This window comes from Alexandromys fortis, unplaced genomic scaffold (genome assembly GCF_014885135.2).
Source record: "Alexandromys fortis isolate MF-2015 unplaced genomic scaffold, M_Fortis_MF-2015_v1.1 scaffold_121, whole genome shotgun sequence".
Lineage (NCBI taxonomy): Eukaryota > Metazoa > Chordata > Mammalia > Rodentia > Cricetidae > Alexandromys > Alexandromys fortis.
The window spans coordinates 2,158,845-2,186,674 of record NW_026068037.1 but is presented as its reverse complement, the minus strand read 5'-3'; the positions used below and the strand labels follow the sequence as shown (position 1 = coordinate 2,186,674).

The 27,830-nt window shown below is 41.7% G+C and overlaps 1 protein-coding gene across 5 annotated transcripts in view; it reads left to right on the top strand.

Moving 5' to 3' along the window:
* Tbc1d5 (TBC1 domain family member 5) overlaps positions 1 to 27,830 on the top strand; it is a 429,722-nt gene that overhangs the window by 389,437 nt on the left and 12,455 nt on the right. For all 5 annotated transcript variants that reach the window (XR_007595848.1, XM_050165069.1, XM_050165070.1 and 2 more), the window contains 2 exons: positions 5,635 to 5,734; positions 27,004 to 27,083. Coding sequence is in view for 4 of the 5 variants with exons in the window: in XM_050165069.1 (XP_050021026.1) it covers positions 5,635 to 5,734; positions 27,004 to 27,083 (180 nt within the window). In the remaining variant the exon portion in view is untranslated. The remainder of the gene's footprint in view (positions 1 to 5,634; positions 5,735 to 27,003; positions 27,084 to 27,830) is intronic.

Sequence of the window (27,830 nt, the reverse complement as noted above, 5' to 3'; positions counted from 1 at the left end):
TGATATATATAAATATATGCAGGCAAAGCAGTCATACATATAAATAATTATTTTTAAATAGATTGAAATAATGTCTAAAGTTAATTGAATACCAGATCAGAAATGCACTTCTCCATGCATATAATTCCATCCCCCAATAGGACATACAAATTATTATTACCATTTTAGAGTCAGGCTCAAAGATGGTATGTGGCTGGCCTCTTATATACTAACTAACACTATAGCTTATTCCAGCTTGTTCTCCAGTACAGTTGCTGAACTGCTTCATAGACCATGTCCTTTCGACCCCTGAACTGAATGTGTGTAATGTGGTCACTGTGTTCCTTTTCTCTCTTTCCTGGTGGTGTCTTCCCAGCTATTGCCATATGCTTCACACTGTGTGTGTGTGTGTGTGTGTGTGTGTGTGTGTGTGTGTGTGTGTGTTACCCTCTGTGTACCACAGCTTCCTCATAGCATCTGCAGCCTTCCTCCACCTCATCAAGACTTTCCATTTCCTGTGCTTCCCGCTTCTTGCTTACCCATCTGTTCAAGCAAGACTAGGCGCCTTTCCTGTCTTCTGGCAGCTATTCTTGGCTGGTTCCTGCTGCTGCTGTCAGTGTTGGCTCCCTCGTCTGCTTGTCTTGTGATCTGAGGACACGCTTAGAAGCTGGGCAGAACTCCACCCCAGGGCCCTTCCTGTCCCACTTTGCCTCAGGACTGACAGACATTGCTCCCGTGTGAATGATCTTTAGCACGATCAGACCCAAGTCCTAATATATCACTGGGAAGAAGAAAAGAGAAGGCTTCCTGCCCGTCTGTAACTCTTGCTCCTCCCAGTGCTCTGACTTCACTTCATTATTGGTTCCTTTGCTCACCTTATACTCTCCTGCACACACACACACACACACACACACACACACACACACACACATGTACCACCTTGTGACTGGACCCTTGCTTCCTGAAACATGCTTTTCCGTCATTTCATTCAGAGTCCTTCTCTTTGAATACCCTTAGAATGATGTCATCTAGAAAGCATGCTTTCATCCCCACATCTGCTCCAGATGTCTCCTCTCTGCTGGCCTGTGGAGAGCACTTCACAGTCATCCCCAAAGCTTTCAGGGGCATCATCTGCTCCTTTCTTGACCTTAAGAACATGCAGACCAGGTCTTCTCTAAACTCAGTAGACACCAGGACCAACATCTCACCTGTTACTGCATTTCCCACAAAATTTAACATAAAGTAAATGAATGTATTTATTAAACAAGGTGATAAAAAGTGAATAATTAATAAACTACAAAACCTTGTACTGCTAAAATAAGTAAGAAATATTAAAGGATATTGAAGCATTTATAAAAGTAATATATGAAAGATATACTTTATATAAACAACCAAGTTACATAATACCTAACAAATGTAATGACCCTATAGAAATGCCTTTTTCTTTTAAATAGTCTCACTAGATAGCCCAAACTGACCTTGAACTCTTGCAATCTTCCTGCCTCATCCTTCCAGGTGTTGGAATCTGAAGTATTCTAAAATTCCAAACATTGCTGGATAGCTTTGGAAGGAAATAGTTTCGTGAGCATCTAGAAGTTAGGACTCCATCCAGGTGATGAGTCTTTGTTGAAGGGAGCTCAGATGTTTGCTGGGGAGGACATAGAACCCAAGGAAGAAGTCTATTTCTAGCAGATAAAGAAACTAAAGAAATTATACAAAGGTACTGGCAATAATGGGTTCTGAACCCAGGATTGTCTTCTCCAGGATTTCATCATGACCCCACCATACTCCTTCCTATGTAGAAAGTAGAACATCCATGCCAGGGTAAACACAATAATACTTTCTTTTCAGGATCATTAAGCAGTTTTCCTACAATGTCAGGGTGATTAGGCAAGCATTTGTTCTGTATTACAGAGGGCAGTGTGATGAAAGCAAGTGAGCGACGCTGTCATTCTGGAGAGTGTTGCTGACTGAAGGGTGCACAGCCCTAGACACTAAGACAGACATTTAGAGGAGGTTCTGGCAGTTTTAGAATTGCAATTATATAATATGATGAAGAATAAATGGAAGCCTCCCTTTGTTTCCACGTGATCCCATTTCTATTTATAAACCCTGAGTGATAGCTGGAGGATTTAAGAATGTTTTTCAGATTCTGCAGCCTCAATAGGAATGGCAAACTGCACTTCAGACTACCAAATATAAGAGATTCTTGACCCTTTGCACCTGCTTCAACCAGAGCCGACCTCTTTGATCTCATTAAGCTTTCCCTGGAAAATGAAAGTTTGAATGAATGAATGTGCACTCTTGCACAGTGTTTGTGTGGAGACAGATTCTGTCTGTATTGAGATTCAGTAGGCATGAAAATGAAAACAAAGAAATTTGTGGGTTTTTTCTCCTTCTGAATTTGACAGCCAAGTACCAAGGGCAGCCCCTTGCAGGTGCAAACCCTGCACTGCCCACATAGTGACAGCATCTAACCCTGCAGAGCAACAGACTGTGGAGAAAGTGGTCCTCTGAGCTGCAGACACTTCCCAGCTGGCAGTGTCTCCAGCCAGAAGGCCACGCCCATCTCCTCTGCACTGTGTCCTCCGAAGCTCAGAAAGCTCTGTAAATAAGAGTGTCTACTGGGGACCAAAGCTCCCAGGGGTGTTTGCATTTTAACTAGCATGGTTGTTACTCAATTAAAATACTGCCTAGAGTACACAGAGATGGTTTTATGCCAGGAAGCTTCTCTTTTCTAGTGTTTTTTGTATAGCCTGGGCTGTTAGCACCCTAACTACTAGCCACAACCAAACTCTAGGTTTGGTCCAGATTTATATTCTGGTTGGGTTTGTGTATGTAACTAAAAGATGACTGAGTGGAAGGGCCAAGATTCCCAGGCAATGTTTCTTGTTTCATTATAAGACTTGTGCACTCTACCGTATGATCCACTTGCGCGTTCCAGCTCATTAACAGTTGTTAAGTGCCTTGAGAGCAAAGTTTGAGTTTACATCCTCCAGAGGACTGACTTTCCACCAGACCAGGAAAGGGAGATAGTTTAAGGTCAGTGACAAGACAGGAATAGTTTCTTGGTGTCGTATGTGAGTTTCTCTCTTAACCACTCTCCCACATTCAGCCACCTCTCAAGGCATAAGGAACAGATCCAAAATAGAGCACCATAGGGCTCCCTTTTTCTCTTTGTGTGGGTGGGGACTTGAACAGTGCCCATTAGGCTGTATTTGCTGCTGCATGTAGTAGTATAACCTGAGTCTCTCACTGACCTGGCAACAGCTGTGATGGACTAAAAGACTCCAGAAAAACATTTTAACATGCCCAGGGTCTCGATTTTTCTCTTGTGGATTTTACTTGTCCATGAGTCTCTTTTGGATGCTCTAGCCTGAACAGCCATCATGAGCCTCCTTTAGGTAAGGCAGAATTTGCCAGGCTTCTTAAACTTCCCAACTTGACATAGTTTGACTTTCTGTAGTCTCTGTATCAAGGCTAGTGAGGCCATACAGATGCAAAAGCTAAAAAGTGATTCTTGCAAACTTAGAAGTGAGGCCACAGCACACTAAGAGAGACAAGGTATGTGGTGCCATCTGTACACACTGACTACAACTATCACAGAGCAAGACACACACAGCCTTCCTTCTTTAATGTCTGTAGTAATCTTACAGAACAGGTTCAGGTCTGTGAAAAGAGACAAAGAAAGGGAAAGAGAAAAGAGGCCTGAGATAGACCATCCTTTTTTCACCTCGATGCCCAGTGGAACCGGATAGGTAATGTCTTCCATTAGCATCCTTCAGTTGAGCTTCTGGTCCCATTTGTCCTAGATTAGGAGCAGGAGGAGCTGTGGAACTTGGTAGGATACATAATGAACATGGGAAGTGCTTGTATAATTCTACAGTAGATATTCCATGGTTCACTTTTTGAGCACTGCCATGTCTGACTTTGTGTCAAACATTCCAATGCATGTTGCTAAGAGCTTGCAGTTGAAATCAGTGCTTTTCAGTGCGTTTACATGTCTTCCAAATGCAGTACACCTACAGGAGACCTTTTCAACCCTTCATTTCCACCCTACCTACCAGTCAGATTATAATTACTCACTTTCAAAAAGTAAAAGAAATGCCTCAGTTGCTTTCTCTTTCCATTTTGTTAATGGAACAGAGGAATTTTATATAAAAAGAAAAGCATCTAAGACTGGAAAATCCATTTTCTCACCTGGGCCAGCCCTGGCAACATCCTTTCTTTTCTGTTATAGCTATCCTGGCTAAAATAGCCCAAATTACAAAAATTATTCCCTTTCTCTGAGAGAAAAACTCACAGAATCTTACAGATTTCTCTAGGAAACATTTTACAGTTGTAGACAGAGACTGCTCATTTGTTTTCCAGCTGCCCAGACCTGAAATAATCACACAGAAACTGTGTTAATTATAACACTGCTTGGCCAGTAGCTTATGCATATTTCTAGCTAACTCTTACATCTTAAATTAACCCATTTTTATTATTTTGTATTTTACCACAAGGCTCGTGGTTTACAGTAAGGTTCTGGCTGGCGGCTCATGTCTTTTTCCTTCAGAGGCTACACAGCTTCTCTCCTGACTCCACCTACTTTCTCCTCTAGCTCTGCTTAGAATTCCCACCTTGCTCTATTCTGCCTGTAATAGGTCCAAGCAGATTCTTTATTCATTAACCAATAAAAGCAACACATAATACAAAAGGACATCCCACATCATGTTTCCTTAAAAAGACTTTAATCTTTGTGTCCTTGTTGTTTGTGTAGTTTAAGGACCCATCTCTAGAAACAAAATACCCCAGCTCTTTGTCAAGGGAGGAAATATAAGAAGACTAGCTGCTTACCAGCTGCTGAGAAAACTCACATTGTAAGACATTTTCATTGTCTAGACAATAATGAGGTTTCTGGTATAAACAGGTTTCTCAGATGAAGAAAAATGGAATTGCCTACAAAGTATGAGCTAGTCAAACTCAGTTTCATTTTTTTAATTTTTATTGCTTAATATTTTGAAAGATATTAGATGGCCAACACAAAATGAACTGTGTGTTTTGTGCTGTTGTAGACTTTCTATTTCATCTTGGTTTAGCATTTGTGATTTATTGGGTTTTGGTTGTTGTTGTTGTTGTTTGCTTCTTTTGTTTTTAATTTTTGTGTCTTTTGAAAGAGAAGCAGAGAGAACATAAAACTGGTGAGTAGGGAGGTGGAAAGGAGCCAGAAGAAGCTAGGGGAGAGGAAATATGATAAAAAAAATATATGAAATAAAAATATATTTCTGTACTTTTATGCAAAGTTTGTATGTTTACAGTTAGCCAGAGCAAGAATTTGATTAGGAATACTTGGGTTTTTTTTTTTGAGGGGGTTGTCTCTGTTCTACTGTTTTTCTTGGTGATGGTAGTAGTGGCCTTTCTTTTATCTGTTTCCCACCCCCCCTTAAGTTTTGTCTATATAAGGAGGCTGGGTGTGGTGACACAGGCCTTTAATCCTCAAACTTCCTAAGTTTGGGAGAGGCAGGTAGTGTTAAGGCCAGACTGGCCTACATAGAGAGGTCCTTGATATCAAGGGCTACAAAGTAAGGCCACATTTCAAAACAAAACAGACAATGTAGGATCATATGTAGTACTTAGTAGTTTTTTTTTTAATCTTTATTTCTTTTTTTTAAGGAAGAGGAATTGGAAGCCCAGATTTCCTTCCTCCAAGGACAGCTGAATGACCTAGATGCTATGTGCAAGTACTGTGCCAAGGTCATGGACATGCATCTTGGTAAGTGAGCTATGTTAGTCTTGAAGTAATGACAATCAGAGAAGTGACGGTGGCACTACTGTGTACTAGGCACATATTAAGCTCTTGTTAAATGAATCTTCTCATTTACTTCTCACAAAAACCACTGCGGTAGAAGTATTGTCACTACCCACATTGTCCTGATGAAGAAACAAGCACATGAAGTAAAATGTCCCAAGATTAAACCACGAGTAAGCAGAGTAGGAATTCAGATCAGTGGAAAACAAATGTATCTTTCACCTCCTGACTGCCACAGTGTCTTTATAGAGAGCTGCATCCCTCAGACCCATAGGATGAGCTTCTGAAATCAGTCTGCTACAGTCAGTCACACAATGCTAACTGATGATGCTTTCTGTAGTTATAAAACCATACCTGTAGGACCTCAGAACTAGAAATGACCTAATTAATGTTCTGATTACATATGAGTCATAAATGTGCCACATCTGGGGGTCTTCTGAGGTTACTCAATTTGTGAAGGTCCTGGGATTAATACTCAAATTGGTCTGCTGAAGCATTTTGTATGACTGCAGTAGTTACATGGTACTTGCCGAAACCTCTGTTGTGGATGTTATCACTTGTTCTTAGCCCATTTGTAGTGTGCTGCTCTAGGGTCACATGGGAAATCATCAGCACAACCAAGTGTCTGTCTCTCTCCATCTTTCTCTCTCTCTCTCTCTCCCAAACCTTCTCTCTCTCTCTCTCTCTCTCTCTCTCTCTCTCTCTCTCTCTCTCTCTCTCTCTCTCTCTCTCTCTCTCTCTCTCTCTCTCTCTCTCTCTCTCTCTCTCTCTCTCTCTTTCTTTCTCTCTGTCTCTCTCTCTCTCTCTCTCTCTCTCTCTCTCTCTCTCTGTCTCTCTCTCTCTCTCTCTCTCTCTGTCTCTCTCTCTCTCTCTCTCTCTCTCTCTCTCTCTCTCTCTCTCTCTCTCTCACACACACACACACACACACACACACACACACATCTCTGATGGGAAAGCAGGGATGTTGACCAAGGCCTTCTCCCACCACCAGTCTCTCTGTGTGTAACCCATCCTTGGAGTCTGCCCTGGATATGACCTCCTAACTTCAGAGCCCAGCAAGCTGTCTCTTAGGTCTATAAGGCTGAGAGTCTATAACAAGTGACCAATGTAGCTGTCACTTAGATAGCCTAAACCATGTTAACTTCAGGTGAGCAATAACATCTTTCCACTGTCTCAAGATGTGGAAAGATGCCAGTATAAGTGACTGACTGGTATGTATTACCACATGAGGCAACTGGCTGGGCCATAGCCTACTCTAACTTCTCTTTTCAAGCCTTTATTGGGGAAAAGGTGACAAAGAAACAATGACAAAAGCTCCTGGTAGATGATCGACAAAGAGGCTGAAGCCTGTCACACTACAACAGCAGCCTAGCAGTGTGGCTCCTCTTCTTCCAGACCCTTTCTACACTTGGTACTTGAGTATCTTAAAAGTGCATATGGGGAGGAGTGGGACTGAACCGAGAACGCAAGCTCCATGGGAGCCAGAAGCCAATCCAGTCCCAGGACTGAGCCAGCGACATGGTCCAGAGCAGACCTGAGACAACAAACTCCACCTTAACAGGTACAGGGGAGTAACTGCTGAGCGAGTGAGCCAGAGCCAGAGACTGCTGAGGGTCCGGTCATGAATCTGGGACCTTCAAGGGAGTAGACCTAAGCCAGAACCCCGGTGGGTCTAGGCATGAGTCTAGGACCTCTGAGGAAATAGGCCTGAGCTAGGTCCTCTGCAGTTCTGGGCACGCCAGAGCCTGGGAACTCCAAGGGAATAGACCAGAACCAGAGACCATTGTAGGACCAACTCAGAACCAAGGACCTCTGCAGGAGGGGATCCAGACCTGAATTTACAGAAACAGGTCAAAGCCAGTAACCTAGGCCAAAGTAGGCCTGAGACAGCAAACTCCAAAGGAGTGGAACAAAGCCCAGGAGCACTGAGAAATCTCCAGGAAAACAGAGTGACCAACAGGGTAACTAGAACTGTGGCACTGACTGTACAACAGTGAATAACCATCTGGGCTTTGGATTTATTGGCATCTAGAAAATTAATCAACAGAATCTCAGACAGCTCCAGCCACACCAATTAGGGAAAAGATGAATAGAAAAGGTAAGAACACATGCAACACCACAAAGAGCAACACAACACCAGTAAAACCTAAAAACCCTACAACAGCAAGACCTGAACTGCCAAATATAGATGAAGCACAAGAAAATGACCTAAAAAATAACTTCATGAGAATGTTTGAAACTCTTAGAGAGGAAATGAGAAATTCTGTCAAAGAAATGGGGAAAAAGACAAACAGAAAATTGGAAGACATCAGCAAATTCCTTAAAGTAAACCAAGAAAAAGCAATCAAACATATGAAAGAAACTATTCAAGACTTGAAAACTGAAATAGAGACAATAAAGAGAACACAAGCTGAGGGAATTATAGAAACAAAAATCATGAGAAAACAATCAGGAACCACAAACACAAGCGTAAACAGCAGAATACAAGAGATGGAAGAGAGAATCTCAAACATTGAAGAGACAATAGAGGAAATATACTCATCAATCAAAAAAAATTAACAAAAGCTTAACCCAAAATATCCAAGAAATATGGAACACCATGAAAAGACCAAACCTAAGAATAATAAGTATAGAAGAAGGAGAAGAAATTCAATTCAAAAGCACAGAAAATTAACAAAATCATAGAAGAAAACCTTCCCAACCTAAAGAAAGATATGCCTATGAAGCTTATACAAGACGCTTACAGAACACTAGATAGACTGGATCCAAAAAAAAGTCCCCTCTCCACTTAATAATCAAAACACTAAACATATAGAGCAAAGAAAGAATATTAAGAGCTGCAAAGGAAAAGAGCCAAGCAATATATAAAGGCAGACCTATCAGAATTATACCTGACTTCTCATTGGAGACAATGAAAGCCAAAGGTTGTGATCAAGCGTTATGCAGACATTAAGAGACGACAGATGCCAGTCCAGACTACTATACCCAGCAAAACTTTCAGTCACCATAGAAGGACAAAACAAGATATTCCATAACAAAACCAGATTTAGCCAATACCTAATCACAAACCCAGCCCTACACAAAATACTAGAAAGAAAACTTCAACCCAAGGAAGTTGGCTTCACCAACAAAAACACAGACAATTGATGGTCTCATAGCAGCAAATCCCAAAGAAGGGGAAAACACACAAATGAACATCACCAACAATGAAAGCTAAATTAACAGGATATAGCAATCACTGGTCATTAATATCCCTTAATATAAATGGACTCAACTCACCTATAAAGAGGCACAGATCAAAAGATTAGATACGAAAACAGAATCCATCCTTTTTCTGCATACAAGAAACACATCTCAACCTCAAAGACAGACATTGTCTCAAATTAAAGGGTTGGAAAAAAATATTCCAATCAAATGGACGTAAGAAACAAGCAGTGTAACTATCCTAATATCTAACAAGACTTCAAACTAAAATCAATCAAAATAAACAAAGAAGGACATTTCCTATTAGTCACAGGAAAAATTCATCAAGAGGAAAACTCAATACCAAACATCTATGCCCCAAATACAAGGATACCCTCATATGTAAAAGAACACTAAAGCCTAGATCATACATTAAACCACACTCACTAATAGTGGGAGACTTCAATGCTCCACTCTCACCAGTGGACAGGTCAGTCAGACAAAAAAAACAGAGAAATAAGAGAACTAACAGATGTTATGTCTCAAATAGACTTAGCAGACAACTATAGAATATTCCATCCAAACACAAAAGAATGCACCTTCTTCTCAGTGCCAAAATTAAATAAAGACCAGATAAGCAAATTAAACAGACCTATAATGCCTGAAGAAATACAGTCATCAAAAGTCTCCAAACCAAAAAAAGCCCAGGACCAGATGGCTCCTGCTCAGAATTCTATAAGATTTTCAAAGAAGAACTAATACCAGTACTGCTCAAATTATTCCACACAGTAGAAACAGAAGGAACCACATGATCATTTCATTAGATGCCAAAAAAGCTGTTGACAAAATACAACATCCCTTCATGATAAAGGTCTTGGAGAGAGCAGGGATACAAGGAACATGCCTAAGCATAATAAAGGCAATATATTGCAAGCCAACAACCAACATCAAACTAAATGGAAAGAAACTCCCAGTGATCCCACTGAAATGAGGAACAAGACAAGGTTGTCCACTCTCTCCCTATCTATTTAATATAGTTCTTGATGTCCTAGCTAGAGCAAGAAGACACCAAAGGAGATCAAGAGGTACAAAATCAGAAAAGAAGTCAAACTCTCACTATTTGCTCATAATATGATAGTTTACATAAGCGATTCCCGAAAATTCTACCAAGGAACTTCTACAACTCATCAACACTTTCAGCAATGTAGCAGGATACGAGATTAACTCAAAAAAATCAGTAGCCCTCCTGTACACAGATAATAAAAAGGGTGGGAAAGAAATCAGAGAAACATCACCCTTCACAATAGCCACAAATAGCATAAAATTTCTCGGACTAACTCTAACCAAACAAGTAGAAGACTTGTATGACAAGAACTTTAAGTCTTTAAAGAAAAAAATTGAAGAAGACACCAGAAAGTGTAAAGATATTCCATGCTCTTGGGTAGGTAAAATTAACATAGTAAAAATGGCAATCTTACCAAAAACAATCTACATATTCAACACAATGCCCATCAAAATCCCAGCAAAATTATTCACAGACCTCAAAAAAATGGTACTCAACTTCATATGGAAAAGCAAAAGAAAACAGGATAGCCAAAACAATTCTGTACAATAAAATAACTTCTGGAGGTATCACAATCCCTGACTTCAGACTCTACTACAGAGCTACAGTACTGAAAACAGCCTGGTATTGGCATAAGAACAGATGCGAACATCAATGGAACCGAATAGGAGACATGGATATCAATCCACACATCTTAGAACACCTGATATTTGACAAAGAAGCAAAAAATATCAAATGGAAGAAAGAAAGCATATTTAACAAGTGGTGCTGGCATAACTGGACATCAACATGTAGAAGAATGAAAATAGATCCATATCACCATGCACAAAACTCAAGTACAAATGGATCAAAGAACTCAACATAAAGCCAGCCACACTGAACCTTATAGAAGAGAAGGTGGGAAGTACACTTGAACGCATTGGCATAGGAGACCACTTCCTAAATAGAACCCCAGCAGCACAGACACTGAGAGAAACAATTAATAAATAGGAGCTCCTGAAACTGAAAAGCTTCTGTAAAGCAAAGGACATAGTCAACAAGACAAAACAACAGCCTACAGAATGGGAAAAGATCTTCACTAACCCCACATCAGACAGAGGTCTGATCTCCAAAATATACAAAGAACTCAAGAAATTGGTCAACAAAAGAACAAATAATCCAATAAAAAAAATGGAATACAGACCTAAACAGAGAACTCTCAACAGAGGAATCTAAAATGGCTGAAAGACACTTAAGGAAATATTCAACATCCTTAGTCATCAGAGAAATGCAAATCAAAACAACTCTAAGAATTGCCAAAATCAAAAACACTGATGACAACTTATGCTGGAGAGGTTGTGGGGTAAAGAGAACACTTCTGCATTGCTGGTGGCAATGCAAGGTGGTACAGCCCCTTTGGATGTCAGTGTGGCGATTTCTCAGAAAATTAGGAAACAACCTTCCTCAGGACCCAAGTAATACCACTTTTGGGTATACCCAAAGGATGCTCACCCCTGCCACAAGGGCATGTGCTAAGCTATGTTCGTTGCAGCTTTGTTTGTCATAGCCAGAACCTGGAAACAACCGAAATGTCTCTCAACTGAAGAATCGATAAGGAAAATGTGGTACATTTACACAATAGAGTACTAAACAGCAGGAAAAAAAAAGACATCTTGACTTTTGCAGGAAAATGGATGGAGCTAGAAAACATCGTTTTGAGTGAGGTAACCCTGACACAAAAGACAATTATCACTTGTGCTCACTCATAAGTGATTTTTAAACATAAAACAACAAAAACCAGCCTACAAATCACAATCCCAGAGAACTTAGACAACAATGAAGACACTAAGAGAGTAGAAAAAGACAAGATCTCCTGAGTAAATTGGGAGCACGGGGACCTTGGGAGAGGGTTAAAGGGCAGGGGAGAGTCTGGGAGGGGAGCAGAGAAAAATGTAGATCTCAATAAATACCAGTTTTAAAAAGTGCAAATGGGCTAGGCGTTGGTTGTACACACCTTTAATCCCTGCACTTAGGAGGCAGAGTTCAAGGCCAGCCTGGTCTACAGAGCAAGTTCCAGGACAGGCTCCAAAGCTACACAGAAAAACCCTGTCTCAAAAAGAAAGTGCATATGGGACTAGCTAAAAACATTGCATATTAACAGAAGCCTCTATAGTCCCAAGAGTACTCCCATCGAGGGTACTCCCACCAAGGGTAACTCCCACCAAGGATAACTCCCACTGAAGGTACTCCCACCAAAGATACCCCCCCAGAGTACTCCACCAAGGGTACTCCACCAAGGGAACTCCCACTGAGGGTAACTCCCACCAAGAGTACCAACCAAGGGTAGTCCCACTAAGGGTACTCTCATGTGGTCGCTGTATATGTGTTTTCTGTATCTTTGCTACTTCAGTCAGTGATCTTTTTATTATTTGGATTTTAGTTTTGAGCAAAGAAATGCTTGGGAGACAAATTTACCAACACTTGGGGAAAATAACTTTTTAGGAAATTTCCCTCCTACTGTCTACTGTCCACAGCAGCTTGTGAAGCAGTGTCCTCTGCTCTGATGCTGGTCTTTGAATTAGTACTAACAGAGCATTCCTCAAGGCATAGAAGGGAACAACACTTTCATTAGAATGGAAAGAAACGCATACACTAGCTGTGAACGTTCAGTTAACACTAGAGTAGATTTGTGTGCACATTTCACCCTCAGACAGAATCCTTTCATGTAGCTTTGACTTACTCCCCATTTAAATCGCATGGCTGCATTTTTAAGGATGGATTGAAGGATGCAGGGAAGAACTGCCTTCCCCAGGACCATAGTTACATCTCAGCATCTATACCGAATAGCAGCATTTGCTTCTGGTTGTAGGGAATTTTCACCTGAAGAAGGTTACTAACTTGCCAATTGTTATTTTAATTCCTCTAATATTCTTTATATATGATGATGTTTGTGATTTCTAATTAAAAAGAAGATCAAAATCGGGAAGACTGAAATGTCCGTTAGTAAGAGAGTGACTGTTTTACAGCAGTGCAGTCTGTAAGACTAAAATGTTTTTCTTTATTAACATGCATTAAGTTTAAAAATCAGGGACAGAATGTATTTGATATGATAAAACCATTCACAGAAATTGCTTGGCTAAAAGAAAGATTATAAGCAGACTTTCCAGGGAACCTAATCTGTGTGCTTGAAATTAGAGGCAGTTGCTGAAAATGTGTAGACAGCTTCAGTGTGGGCTGCACTTGGAGGTCAACCTGTACAGAGCAGGCAGGAGGCGCTGGTGAGAGTGGCAGGGTGGGATGAGAAATGAGAACCTGCCAGGCTGTGTGTGCCCTCAGTAAAATAAGACGAGATTAGTAGTCTTTCCAGTCTGTTGCCAACATTTATTTTTAAACTATAACATGACTTATAAATAAGATCCAACAAGGATCATTTCCTCTTTCCCTTGTGTGACTCAGGAAGCCCAGGCTCATAGCACCTATTCTGGACCCCACAACTTACAAGTTGAAGACCTGGGTGTAGGGTAGAAGGATCAAGAAACCAATCACTGAGCACCCTGACTCTGAGCCCAGAGCCAGTGAGGCCTGACCTGGATCTGAAACCTGAGAAAAGGAAAGAAACATTTTTTTCCCTGAACCCAAGACCAAATGCCCTGACTCTGAAACCAGTGCCAAAGAAACACACTTTGTCCCTAGAATCAGAGCCACTGACAGAAATATGCCCTGGTCCTAAGATTAGAGTCAAAAGGCTGAAAAATACCAGTAAAAGAAACACCATTTGACTATGAAGTCAGACCCATCTCTGCCCCTGTGCCCAACCAATCCCCTGAGCAGGGAAAAAGTAACCAGTCCCTCCCCTCCCCAGCCCCAGGGAACTCATCCCTAAGAAGCCCTATATGAGTCTGTCTGTTCAGTTAGAGGCCCCCATTTATCCCTCCCTGGCAGAGGCAGCCACTCTCCTGGACTCCTCCTTCCCAAATAAATCTCTTTCTCAGAAGAGTCTTGGGTGAAGATCCTCAGTCGCTGGTGCAGAATAGAAGAACCTTGCTGGGACATCCCTTAGGAGAGCAAGCTGAATAACATTGCTGAGACCTCCCTAAGTGGGGCTGAGCAGAAGACAACTTTTTTGCTGGAGCAGGATGAGATTGCTACATTTCTGTGGAGGCTTCCACTTTAGCAGAGTGTTAGCAAAAGAAGTAACATCTTGGGCCAGAGAAGAAGCGGATATCTCTGCTAGGACATTCCCTTAAGGGAACAGAGAACTCAACTGTAGCAGCTCTTCAGGAGAAGAGCAGGATTGCTGTATCCTGCGGGGACACCATTCCCCACCCCGCACCCCAGCTCCAGGTAGCCTGACTTCCCTATAGTCAGGACACCTTTCCTCCAGAGCTTAGCTGCTCTATTGCAGCTCCAGCCTCTAGAGCTGTCCTATTGTGGCTCTCAGTATAGCCTTGGCTTCCTGATAAGTCAGAATATCTCCACAACTCCACAGCTATAACATATTCCCCTACACTGGGTCCAGTATTATACTCCTAACACATATTGGTTTATCAAATGCCACCAAAAGATGCTCAGAATTTGGTATGTTGGCCCTAACATTAGGTTGTGAACAAGAATAACTTAATCACTACTTGGGTCCTGGACACTTTCCGACATGGGGCCTGCTCAGCCTTGGCTCTGCATAGGCTGTAGGCTGCCAAGGTAGCTGTGTGTGCCCTCTGAGAGCACTCTTACATCGGTTCTTCCTTGGCTTTCTTTGGTCATGGACATTACTTTCTTGATTTTCTTTTAATCTCGAGAGAATTCCTTATCAGTCTCTACATTCCCATCATGTGTGCAATAAGTGACTTAAAATGTCAAGTATTAAGCAAGGCTTTTTTATAACTGGTAGCAGAACAAATAAAGGAAAGCTTCTTGGAGAAGAAATTCTCTACTGACGTATGTTCAAAAGGCTGGTGGGACTGGTGCTTCTCGTCCTGCTCTGGAGGTCCGGACTGAAGGAGGACTTGTTTTGTCAGGGTCCTTGTTTTATTAAGTCCATATAAAACACAAAGATTCAGAATTGAAAATATGTGTTTTATTAGGTCTAAACCTTCCCTGTCAATTTCGGGCTATTTCTGACATGTTCATCTTCCTGTTGCTGTTGTTACCCCCTTCTCACCACCCTGACAATTAAGTGGAAAGCTGCTGACAATATTGGCCTCTGTTGCTGAGCTCGGGGTATTTTAAAAATTGCTGAATTTCATGAATATGTGCATGTAAGCGGGCAGCCTAAACTTGTATGATCTTGAGGACCATGTGTAGAGTGTTTCCAGTGTGTACACAAGCCGTCTTTTCTGCTGAACTCCCATTTCCAAGGCAAATGCTCCAAATTGAAATGCCCCCACTAGATTGTTTGGGACGTAGACCCTCATATCCTATAATGGTTGCCTTCATGTAGGTATGTCATACTTAAAATAGAAGGATCATATGCAGTGATCTAGAGGAAATTGCCTTTCTGTATTGCTAAGAGTGTTATAATTCATAGCATCAGAGAACATTAAAGATGTTTGGGACTGGAGAGATGGCTCAGCAGTTAAGAGCACATCTGTTTGCAAAGGACCAGAGTTTGTTTCCCAGCACCCTTATCAGGTGACTCACAGACATCTTTTTTTCTAGATCCAGGGGATCCAACACCCTCTACTGCGTTTTTCAGGCAATTGAATGCATGCACACGCACACGTAAACACACACACAAAACACACACAAATCAAATGTTTTTAAGAATATTAAAACGTGTAAGTGTACTGAAAATGCCGCATCTGTTCTGTATTTCACAGAAGATGAAGAAAAGGTTCAGAAAAGCTGGGGTCCAGCCCCAGCCCTCCGATCCCATAGTTCCCTTTGGAAGAAGATAGTGCAGTAGGCCATGCCACTGCTCCCTGGCACAGTCACAGTGGGTAGCGGTCCAGCCAGGAACAGTCCCTCTCTCAGGTGCTCCAGTGACGTGTACAAGTGCATGTGCACACACATCTATCTGGGTGTTCATTTGTTTGTTTTTGTTTAACCCATCATGACAGTGGGTTATGCTTTTTGCTTGCAGACGTAGTGTCATATACATATTTACTAGTCATGCCCTAGGATTTAAATAAGTAATGTCCCTCCTTTGCTCTGTTTAGGATCGGAGCTGTTCTGGAAGATGAGTGCAAAATAGAACTCGTGCTTATATTTTCTGTGCAATGCGCTTCTTATTTTCCAAAGGCAAACTTTCAAGGGAATTCTTGGTTAAAAATTCTGTACAATTTTCTACAAACAAGAATTAAATGCAGTGTTTAAGATTCTTGCTTTTGAAAGGATTGTGTCATAGTTGACAAGGAGAAAGTCTAGCTCAGTTCCTTATTCACCTTAGTAGGCCATCATGAGATGCTGTTTCTCCTCACATCCCTCTGCCCCTCCTTGTTCTAGGTCAGAAGAGTCATTCTATATGCTTTTGTTCCTTGTCTGGGAAGGAGATGAGAACGAGCCCTACTGCTCACACACCAGTGTTTACTGAGACCTGTTTGCCAGTGGAGATGTGGGCTCTGGAGAAGTGGCATGGGGAGTAGGTAGAGAAGAAATGTGTGTGGGCAGGTGGGGGGGTAAAACCTTGACGAGAGAGCAGAAACAAAAAAATACGTTTTCAGGGTGACTGAGTCTGACTCCATTTGGAGCAATAGGAAAATGGTTCTTGTCTAGATGTTCAAAAAGTCCACAAGTTATGCAGCTACTACTCAAATAGCATAGCCTGCTGCTCCCCTGGTGCAAAGTGACTATGCCAGCTGCTGTTCACAGCAGTCCTGTGTCTGCTACCCCTGAGCATGAGGACAGACAGGTCTGCTTCCCACCCTTGCCACTGAAAACCTAGACATGAAGATACCTTTATTCTGTCATCGCAGAGTAGTGACTGGACAGTGGTGGCGCACACCTTTAATCCCAGCACTCAGGAGGCAGAGGCAGGTGGCTGTCTGTGAGTTCAAGGCCAGCCTAGTCTACAGAGCTAGTTCCAGGACAGGCTCCAAAGCCACAGAGAAACCCTGTCTCAAAAGAAGAAGAAGAAGAAGAAGAAGAAGGAGGAGGAGGAGGAGGAGGAGGAGGAGGAGGAGGAAGAGGAAGAGGAAGAGGAAGAGGAAGAGGAAGAGGAAGAGGAAGAGGAAGAGGAAGAGGAAGAGGAAGAGGAAGAAGAAGAAGAAGGAAACTAGAGTAGTTCATATACCATTTCCATTACCCTCAGAATCAAAGGTCTATTTTTTAAATTACTATTTTGTGTATATGGTGCTTTGCTGCATTATGTATGTAGGCCTTGTGTGTATAGGGCTCGAGGAAGCTGAAAAGGGGTGTCAGATCCCTGGGAACTGTAGTGATTGCCAGAGTGTGAGTGCTGAAAACTGACCCTTTGGATGAGCAGACCCAATGCTCCTCACTGCTGAACTATCTCTCTATTGTTATATGGATGTTTTAGTGAGTAACTACCACGGGGGGAAAATAGATAATATTATGGCATTTCCCCTTTGGTTTCAGTGTAAAATGTAATATAGATAATATCTAAGTATAAAATACAAAGAGTAATTACTCTTTTATCTGCAAAGACACAGAATAAACGACCTTAACGCTATAATGTGTTCTGCCTTTTGTCGTGAAGGGAAGTGTACATTAAAATGGAAATTTGCACACCTTCCATTTCTCCTTTCCTTTTTAAGTTGTGAGAAGACCTGTCTGTTTTCCCATGCAGCTGGAGCTTGGAGAACAGGCTTGCTGGAGGGGATTGCCTAGCTGCAGCCATGCTGCTTGCCGTACAAGCCACTCTGCACTCAAAAAAGCAGCCTCTTGAGGAGATGCTGCGTCTTCATTTGAATGTCTTTACCCTGAAAATTTTGGGGGGTGGTTTTTGGAGTTTGGGGGGTGTTTGTTTGGTTGGTTGGTTTAGTTTGGTTTCAAGACAAGGTTTCACTGTGTAGCCCTGACTGTTCTGAAACTTGCTCTGTAGACCACACTGTCCTCAAACTTTGAGATTCACCTACCTCTCTGCCTCCTGAGTGTTGAGATTAAAAGCATGTGCCATTGCCTGGCTTACCCTGAATTTCTTAAAGTGAGTTAAGTTATCTTAGTTAATTTGTTCCTGAAATTAAGTAAATATTTGATGTATAATATGGAGTTTCATCAGAGGCTAAAAAGCAGTTTAAGGACTTATGGCCATACCACTCTTAATGTATATGACCTCAGAAGCTAAACAGGATCAAGCCTGTGTAGTGAGTGGATGGGAATTCTGAGGTTTAGAATTGCCAGTTGAATGCAGCTAACTCTGTGGGTCACCTGCTTGTCCCATTTCAGTAAATGCCCATTGTTAACTTCTTGGCATGTTGTATATGTGTTGAAATAGGAGCGGCGGGACTGCGTCCCCGGCACCCGGCCGCCCGCATGGCTAGCTTATACCCAGAATTAATTACACGGAAACTGTATTCTTTCAAACACTGCCTGGCCCGGCTAGGTCCAGTTTCTTATTGGTTAGCTCTTACATATTGTTCTAACCCATTTCTAATATTCTGTGTAGCCCACGAGCTGGCTTACTAGGGAGGATCTTAACCTGCGTCTGTCTGGAGTGGGAGCATCATGGCGACTCACTCATTTAGCTTCTTTTTCCCAGAATTCTCTTCTGTCTACTCCGCCTACCTAATTTTCTGTCCTATGAGGGCCGAGGCAGTTTCTTTATTATTAAGAAATCACTCCCACATCATATATGATTCTAAAGTCTCCGTTACTTGTTATGGTGGGCCACTGATCTCTCCTTGACTTTAGTGGTAGGAGCCAGGGAATGTGGCCATAGCTTTTTGCCTGTGTATCCTTCAGCAGACTGTAAAAGCAGAGGTCCAAACAGAGCTGTACTCCCACTTAAAACACAGACTAATTGGTCTTATAATAAAATGCGGAGTCAGATTCTAGGAGGTGAAAGCTAGAAGATCAGAGAAGTAAAGAAGCCAGCTGCTGAAGTTCTTACCTCTACAAAATGCCAGTCTGAAAGGACAAGATCCTGTCTCTACGAATCCTCAGACTGAATGCCTTGAGCTCCTGTCTCCTCCCACCATATTTTCCTCTCTCTGCCCAGCCATATTACTTCCCATCTCTACCTCCCTAGTGCTGGGATTAAAGGTCTGAGCCACCACTGCTTGCCTCTGTTTCTCTTTTAGACTGATTCAATCTCATGTAGCCCAGGATGGCCTTGAACTCACAGAGATCCGGCTGCCTCTGGCTCCCAAGTGCTGGGATTAATGGTGTGAGCCACCACTGCCTGGCCTCTGTGACTAACTAGTAGCTCGCTCCACATTCTGATCTTCAGGCAAGCTTTATGTGTTACAACACAAACAAAATAATACCGCATATTTCTTTTTTGTCTAAAATAAAAATGTTATAACTAATATAAGAAAAACTATGTATAATAAATATATATTATATACAGGAAATAAATATATCAACAGTGTCTAGTCCATAAATATTTGACAAATTCAGAGAAAATTCTTCATTATCTATCCTATTTTGTTGAGTACAAAAGGTAGTACCTAATTCATTTTCTGTTCTACCTTGCATTACCAAAACTATCTTTTAATATCTCTCAACCCTATGCACTTTAACACTCTTAGTGAGCTGCTTTTCTGAATTTTGTAACACGAAAAACTATAACTATCTAGTCTTCAACTCCTTCAGTGACCTGGACAGGAGATATTACCTGAGCAAGCAGGAAATGCAAACAAAAACGACAGAAACAGCCGGCTGTTCCTCTACAGGCCTAGATTATTCAACATACTTTTCTGTGAAGGAGGGTTTTGAAAGGATTGTCCTGCCTTGTCTTGGTGATGTTTGACAGTCACTCTTTTGTATCGTGTTTGTCCAATTTGGGCAGCATACTATCAGCAGTTGAGGCAAGAGCCCAACTTTCTTGCCCAGTGGCTTACTTTTTCCACAAAGAAAGTAAACTCCATGTAGAGTGCCCATCGTCTTCTCTAAAGTAGATTAGTGCTGCCAGAAACAGACCTCTGCAGATTTTCTCTGCTAACCCCTGAACTATGGGTATGGCCTCCAGGGGCTAGCTTACCTCCCACCTCTGGAGGCCAGCTTTTGCCCTACCCCACTGCATCCATGTTTCCTCTGATGATCCTGCACCCATTGCCCAAGCTTCCTCTCTGGCTCTGATGACCCAGTGGGTGCTGAGAAACCTGGCCCTCCTCCTTGCAGTCCAGTATCTTATCAAACCACCCAGCTTCCCAAAGATCTGCCTTATAATACACAGTCATAAATGCAAAAGTAGCCTTTGGGATTCCCTCCCTAAGACTTTGAGAACAGTTCTCAACTTACTGCAGTTAGCTCTTGTTAATGTCTTGTTGAGTGAATCCATGTAGTTCGTTGGTTTGTTTAACTGAGAGCTAACAACATTGTTATAGGCTCTTAAGAAAACAAACAAAAAAAATCTGTTCCCTAATTATATCTATTGCTCCAACTTGCTTTCTTGTTTTGGCGTAAGACTTTGGATTAGCAAAGGACTACAGTCAATTTTCTCAGTAACTTTGTTGTTTGATGTTATGTTGTGTAAAAGTACTTGCCAGCATGGCTTTCTGAAAATTCAAGTAAACCATCAGATTCTAAGCTGTTTTTGCCTTGTTCCTTTTTGAAAGTACTTCTTTTTTAAAAAATTTCATTTTCATGTGCATTGCTGCTTTGCCTGCATGTATGTCTGTATGAGGGTGTAGGATTCCCTAGAACTGGAGTTACAGACAGTTGTGAGCTGCCATGTGGATGCTTGAAATTGAACTTTGGTCCTTTGAAAGAGTAGCCAGTGCTCTTACCTTCTGAGCCATCTCTCCAGCCCTAAAAATACTTTTAGACATGTTTAGAATAACAGTGTTTTAAAATACAAGTTTCATGGGTGTTTTCTGTGTTTGTTCATTACTCAGGAAGTGTTTTTCTTTTCCTGTAGCATCAAGCCTTATTCCCAGAGCTACAAAGAGCCTTGAGCCAGGAATCTCAGACATTATATCATGCTAGGTACACTTATATGTGATAATGTCAAAGTATACATGTGCATAAGATGTGGCAAATGTGTCACTAGTATTAGGGAATGACTGGTGAGCTATCATTGTAAAGTGGATTGAAAAATTGCTCAAAGAGAAGGGACGGTTTATTGTCTAGTTCTATGTCAACTTGACGTAAGCTAGAGTCATCTGACAGGAAGGAACCTCAATTTAGAAAATACCTCCATAAAATTGGGCTGTAGGGAAACCTGTAGGACATTTTCTTTCTTTCTTTTTTTAAAGATTCATTTATTAATTATGTATACAACATTCTGCCTCCGTGTATGCCCGCACGCCAGAAGAGGGCGCCAGATCTCATTACAGATGGTTGTGAGCCACCATGTGGTTGCTGGGAATTGAACTCAGGACCTCTGGAAGAGCAGCCAGTGCTCTTAACCACTGAGCCATCTCTCCAGCCCCTGTAGGACATTTTCTAAATTAAAAATTAATGTGGGAGTCCCCAGCCCATTGTGGATGCTGCCACCCCTGGGCTGGTCATCATGGATTTTCTGTGAGAAAGCAGGCTGAGCAGACCGTGAAGAACAAGCCAGTAAGCAGCACTTCTCCGTGGCCTCTGCATCAGCTCCTGCCTCCAGGCTCCTGCCCTGTTGAGTTCCTGTCCTAACTTCCTTTGATGGTGAACTGTGATATGGCAGTGGAAGCAAATTATCCTCAAGCTGATTTTGGTCATGGTGTTTCATCACAGGAATAGAAGCCATAACTAAGATTTGTATAGAATTGTAGACAGAGCTCTCAGGACAAGAATACAGGAATGCTGTTCTACTGCTGGGCACTTATGCAAACAAGAAGGATACATTGATTCTGGTGACTTTAGAGTCCCAGCATGGATTCTACCAATGCAACTAGGGTCTGGGACAATATTGTTGAAAGAATAAGAATGCTGTTGTCTTTATCTAAGTTGTTCTATTTACTAATAAAGACTCAGGTCAGATGTTGGGGTGAAAACCTGCTAGATCAGAGAAGCTGAGACACAACCAGCTGACCTTCCTTTTCTGCTGGAGACCCAGCAAGAGAGCATCTTCCCATCCTTTCCAAACCAGAAAAAGGCCATGAATCTCTAAGTCTCTCCCTACTCCTTGCTGTGCACCTGTCCTATTCCTTTCTCCTCCGTATTCTTTATGGCTAATTCTTGTCAACTACTCTCTGCCGCTGCCTACTGATCCAAGGTTAATTTTATTAACACAGTCTCAGAGTTTCACAGTGCGACCAAATATCCCATAACCGAATGCAATATTTTACTTTGTTCTGTTTTAATACTTGTTTTAGTTATTTGAGAATTATATCAATGTGTTTTTATCTTATTTACCATCTCTCCCATGACTCTTCCCAGATCTACCCCCTCTTCCTTACTCACTCAACTTTGTGTCCTTTTTTTTCCCATAAAGACCAGTTTGTGTTGTTCAAATATTCTTCGATGTGTGTAATCTTCCACTAGACCTACCAGAAGATACACTCTTAGAGAAAACTATTTCTCCTTCTCCTAGCAGGTAACAACTGCCAGTATCTACATTTAGTGATGGGGCTTTGTACCCTAGTCCTGCTTCCATGCTGAGATTTAGTCTGACTTGATCTTGCACAAGTCTTATATGTGTACTGTTGCAGCTGCTATTAGTTCACATATGCAGCTGCCTTCTGTATGTAGTCACCTACCACCTCTGATCCACACACACACACACACACACACACACACAAACACACACACACATCCATATCCCTTTAGAGAAAAGCATTCACAGTCTCTTCTCTGTGGCTTGCCCAATTGTGGGTCTCTGTATTAATCACCATCTACTGCAAATAGAAGATTCTCCAATGAGGGGTGAGAGATGCATTGATCTATGGGTAAAGAACAAGTTATTAGGATTCCTATTTTCTGGTTCAAGCAGCTAGTCAGTTTCTGTTTATTGATGAGTTAAAAATCATTCGCTTGGTTTTTTTGTTGTTTTTTTTTTTTAGAAAAAAATGTGTATTCCTTTCTCTTCCTTGTTTTTGTAGTTTTCAGTGAGACATCTTTTATAAAGATTTATTTATTTTTATTTTATATGTGTGACTGTTTTGCTTGTATTCGCATCTCTGCATCAGGTGTGTGCATGGTACCCACAGATGGCAGAAAAAAGATGTCCGTCTTCCAGGAACTAGAGTTACTAGTTGTGACCAGCCATGCTAGGAATTGAATCCATCTCCTCTTCAAGAACAGCCACCTCTACCTTAAGCCATCACTGCAGCCCCAACTAGACCTCTCGTGACTTAGCTTTCCAGGGTTACTTGTTCCTTGTATGTTTAACATTCTTTTCAGACATATACATTCCTTCCAGTAGCTTGTATAGAGGTAGATTAGTAGTCATAAATTAAATCTGTTTTATTATATAAAATTTCCTCTGTGCTTATATTATGGAAGACTGGTAGTTTTATTACATGTAATATTCTAATAGGAATCTGTAGTCTTTCATAATTTGTAAAACTTTCAGTCCATTCCCTTCTGGTTTTCAATGTCGCTGATGAAAAATCTGCTATAATTCTGATAGAGTTGCCTTTGTATATTAGTTAGTTGATCTTAATCTCTTGCTGTCTTCAATATCCTTTTTCTGTTTTGTGCATTAGTGTTTGAACTATTACGTGACACAGGGAGTTTCTTTTCTGGCCTCTGTGTTTAGTTTTCTATAAGCTTCTTGGAGCTTGATAGACATCTCTGTTTAGATTAGGGAAGCTTCCTGTTGATCTTGTTGACCAGGTTCTCTTCTCCCTCTGCCATAACTGTTATTCATGGGTTTGGCATGTTTTTATATAAAGTTCCACAGTTCCTGCGTGTTTTCTCTTCTGTTTGTTTGTTGCTGTTGTTGGTTTTTGTTTTGTCTTGACATTTTTCTTAGACCAAGTGAGCCAATTATTCTGCCTTCGAGACCAGATATTCTCTATCCCACTTGATGCAGTGTGTTGGTGAGGCTTCCTTAAGATTTTTTTGTTTGATTTTTGAATTTTTCGAGTTTTATTTCATTTTGACTTGTCTTCAGAGATTCTATTTCTTTATTAGATTCTACTTTCATGTCTTGAATTGTTTTCATTATTTCATTAAATGTGTTTTGTGGTCTTCATTCTAGCATTAATTCAGAGTGTCTTTGAGTTCTTCATCATGTTTATTATTGCTATTCCAAATTCATTGTCTTATGAATTATCTAAGTTGCTTTTCTCAGGGGACATTACTATGGGGATACTCATTTTTGTTACAGTCTTCTTTTGGTTATTCATGATTGTAGATTTCAGATGGCACCTAGGCATCTGCAGTTAGGTCATCAGTACTGTTTCTTAGTATGAAAATCTTATCTGTATTTTATTGAGTATGTGTTTGAACCTGTTTCCTAATGCCCCATTTTATCAGGTGACCAGCTTTCTGGGGCTTTAGTTTCACTCCCTGGGCAAAACAGTGCTGATGTTTGAGTGCAGTCTCAGCATGAGCCAAGACATGTTTCTAAGCTCAGAAGACCATAAATCCAGAAGATTCTCACAGCCAGTGTTCAGGAGTCCGGGGAAAATGCTTAGAACTCCTCTTTAGGCATGGGTTTCTGGTGGAGTTGACAGTTCAAGTCTAGAATCCCTGCATGAAGAGGAGAGGCCAAGAGGTGGTGGAAGATGTTGGTTGGTTGTTTTGTTTTCTTTTGTTTTTAACTTTTTTACTCTTTGATTCTTTGGAGGGCCTGTCACCAAACTCACAAATAACTTCCTATGGAGACTTATTATTATAGTCTTAGCTTGGCTTGGTTTTGGCCAGCTTTTCTTAATTTATCCTGACTACCTTTTGCCTCTGGGCTTTTATCTCTCTCTATTTCTATATTCATTTCTCTACTTCTTACTCCATGCTTGCTGTATAACTGGGTGGCTGGTTCCTCAAGTCCTCCTCTCCTCCTTCTTTCACTGAGTCCTTCTTCCCAGATTTCTCCTGTGTTTATTTCCTCTGCCTGCCAGCCCCACCTGTCCTTTCTCCTGTCTAGCTATTGGCCGTTCAGCTCTTTATTAGACCTATCAGGTGTTTTAGACAGGCAAAGTAACACAGCTTCACAGAGTTAAACAAATGCAACATAAAAGAATGTAGCACATCTTTGCATCATTAGACAAATGTTCCACAGCAGAAACAAATGTAACCCATCTTAAAATAGTATTCTACAACAGGAAGACTCACAGAACACGTGTTTGGTCCTCTGACAAGATAGAGGGGTTAATGAAGTTTCAGGTACACAAGTTGTGAGCCTTTTTGGAGAGGGGTAGTACTCAGGTCTTGGGAATGGGTGGAGTTGGGAGTGTGACTCTATTGTCTTGATAGAGAAGAAGCCAAGTATGGGCGCAGGGAAGGTGGAGTTTGCATGGCACGGGTTCATTGGTGAAAGGAGTCTAGATTCCCTGCCTAAAGGTGGGACAGGATAAGGGTGCTGAGCAGGGGTGGATGGATTATCAGCATGAGTTAAGCCTTCTTACCTGAAAACGCAGTGCCAGAAAAAGCTTAAGGCAGGCATAAAGCATGTGTCACTAGGGCAGGTCATGAGGATGCGAGGACTACTGTTACGGGGTCTGGTACTCCTAGACAGGGTGAGTCCACAGGTTGCAGGGTGAGTGGAATTAGTGGCATGGGCCTAGTGTCTGCCTAGAGAAGGGGTCAAGTATGGATAGCAGGGACGGATAAAATAGAGAGCAGGATAGGCTTGCTGGTGGAGTCTGGACTGCCTGTCTAGGGGTGGGGGCTAGACAGGGTTGGAGGTGTGAGGAAATACCAGAAGGGGCACAAGAGAGGCACACATGAGACATGTATTCCTTGGGCAGGTGTCAAGGGAAGAATATAATGTTTCAAGAATTAGAGGTTAGACACAGAAAGACAAATATCATATGTACTCACTCATAAGTGGATTTAGACATAAAGCAAAGAAAACCAGCCTACAATTCACAATCCCAGAGAACCTAGACAACATAGAGGACCCTAAGAGAGACATACATAATCTATATGGGAAGTAGAAAAAGCCAAGATCTCCTGAGTAAATTGGGAGCATGAGGACCATGGAAAAGGATTGAAGGGAAGGAGGGGGGAAGGAAGAGGAGCAGAGAAAAGTGTATAGCTCAATAAAAATAAAAAAAAGAAATTTAAAAAGATAAAAAGAATTAGAAGTTGGATATTTTCTAAGGCCATTGTAATCAGAGAACTTAAAAGGTGTAAGAACTGTGGAACCTATTTAAAGTGAGTCTCAGACCTGGTTTGCCTAGCAGTACCTTGTGTAAAATGTTTTAATTGTGTCTTCCTACCCCACAGTACATAGCAGTGTGATATATCAGTGGGTGCTGAGTATCAGTGATGGTCAGCACTGGTTTGGCTGATCCCTTAGGTCAGTACTGAAGGAAACACCTACGGTCCCTAGAGAACAGAAACCTTCTCCTTTAGAGACACGGGTTGAAGCAAGATGGCTCCATAGGCATTGGCATCTGAGGTCTCAGTGCCATGAGATTTCCTTCTTACTATTAATGTTCTACTGTATTGGCAGCATGATTTATCCTTACAAGTCAACAGAGACAACCTATTTATTTATTTTAGTCATGTAGGAGGACCTGATCTTTAGAAAGAAGCAGGTTAAGTACCATTGATCTGTAAGGTTGTGAAGAAAGCTCAAGGAAGAACTTTTCCTCCTATAAATGGGACAAGGGCTCCAGATCTGGTCAAACTCCAAGTCAGTGTCAGCGAGAGATTCCCAGTGTCTCATGGGAGCGCAACACCACCTGCCATTACCAGCACACTCAGGAGTGCAGGGCTAAGCCTGCAGGTAGGGTCTGCTTGTTGGGCAGTGTGCAGAGCAGCCTTAGTGCAGGTGACCTCTAAAGTTGTGTGGCAGTATGTAAGTTGTACACAGCACGTTTGTTATAAAATGTCATTTTTCTATTTTCAGTTAATATTCAAGATGTGGTATTACAAGAGAATTTGGAAAAAGAAGATCAAATTCTGGTTTCCTTGGCAGGTTTAAAACAGGTATGTGTGCTACTCTGAGACTACGTGTGTCTTCTACAATTCAGCCCTGTGCCTGCTCTGGGAGGATTACCTTACAGTGTATAGGACCATCTAAGAGCCACTGTCCTCTGTCACTGATATCAGCCAGGTAGAGTTCCTTCTGAGTCTGCGCCTCTCACGCTCCTTACTCCCGAGGGCTCGATCTCACTGGCTTGTAGTTCTCCATTCCCCTATCACCTGCCTCCTGCTTCCTCTTCCTACAAGACCCATTGCGTTTGCACCTTACCTCAACATCAGGTTTGATCATTTGTCTACAAATCCATGGATGCTGTTGGAAGCACAGACCATAATCACTACTTTCAAGTGGGCCCTCAAGAACCCAGTTTACCTGACCCTGGCGGGTCTCAGCAGGATGCAGTATCAATGAAAAGGAGCATGCTACTATCTGAACAGGCAGTGGGAGTGGAACCACTACCTGGCTGGGAAACAGTACCTGTTTCTTAACATGATCAGACTTTAACCAGCCTTTACTAAGTCCATAAATTTGAACTAGTTGGATTTTTACCAGTGGTTCATTTCTTTTTTTTTTAAATATTTATTTATTTATTATGTATACAATATTCTGTCTGTGTGTATGCCTGCAGGCCAGAAGAGGGCACCAGACCTCATTACAGATGGTTGTGAGCCACCATGTGGTTGCTGGGAATTGAACTCAGGACCTTTGGAAGAGCAGGCAATGCTCTTAACCTCTGAGCCATCTCTCCAGCC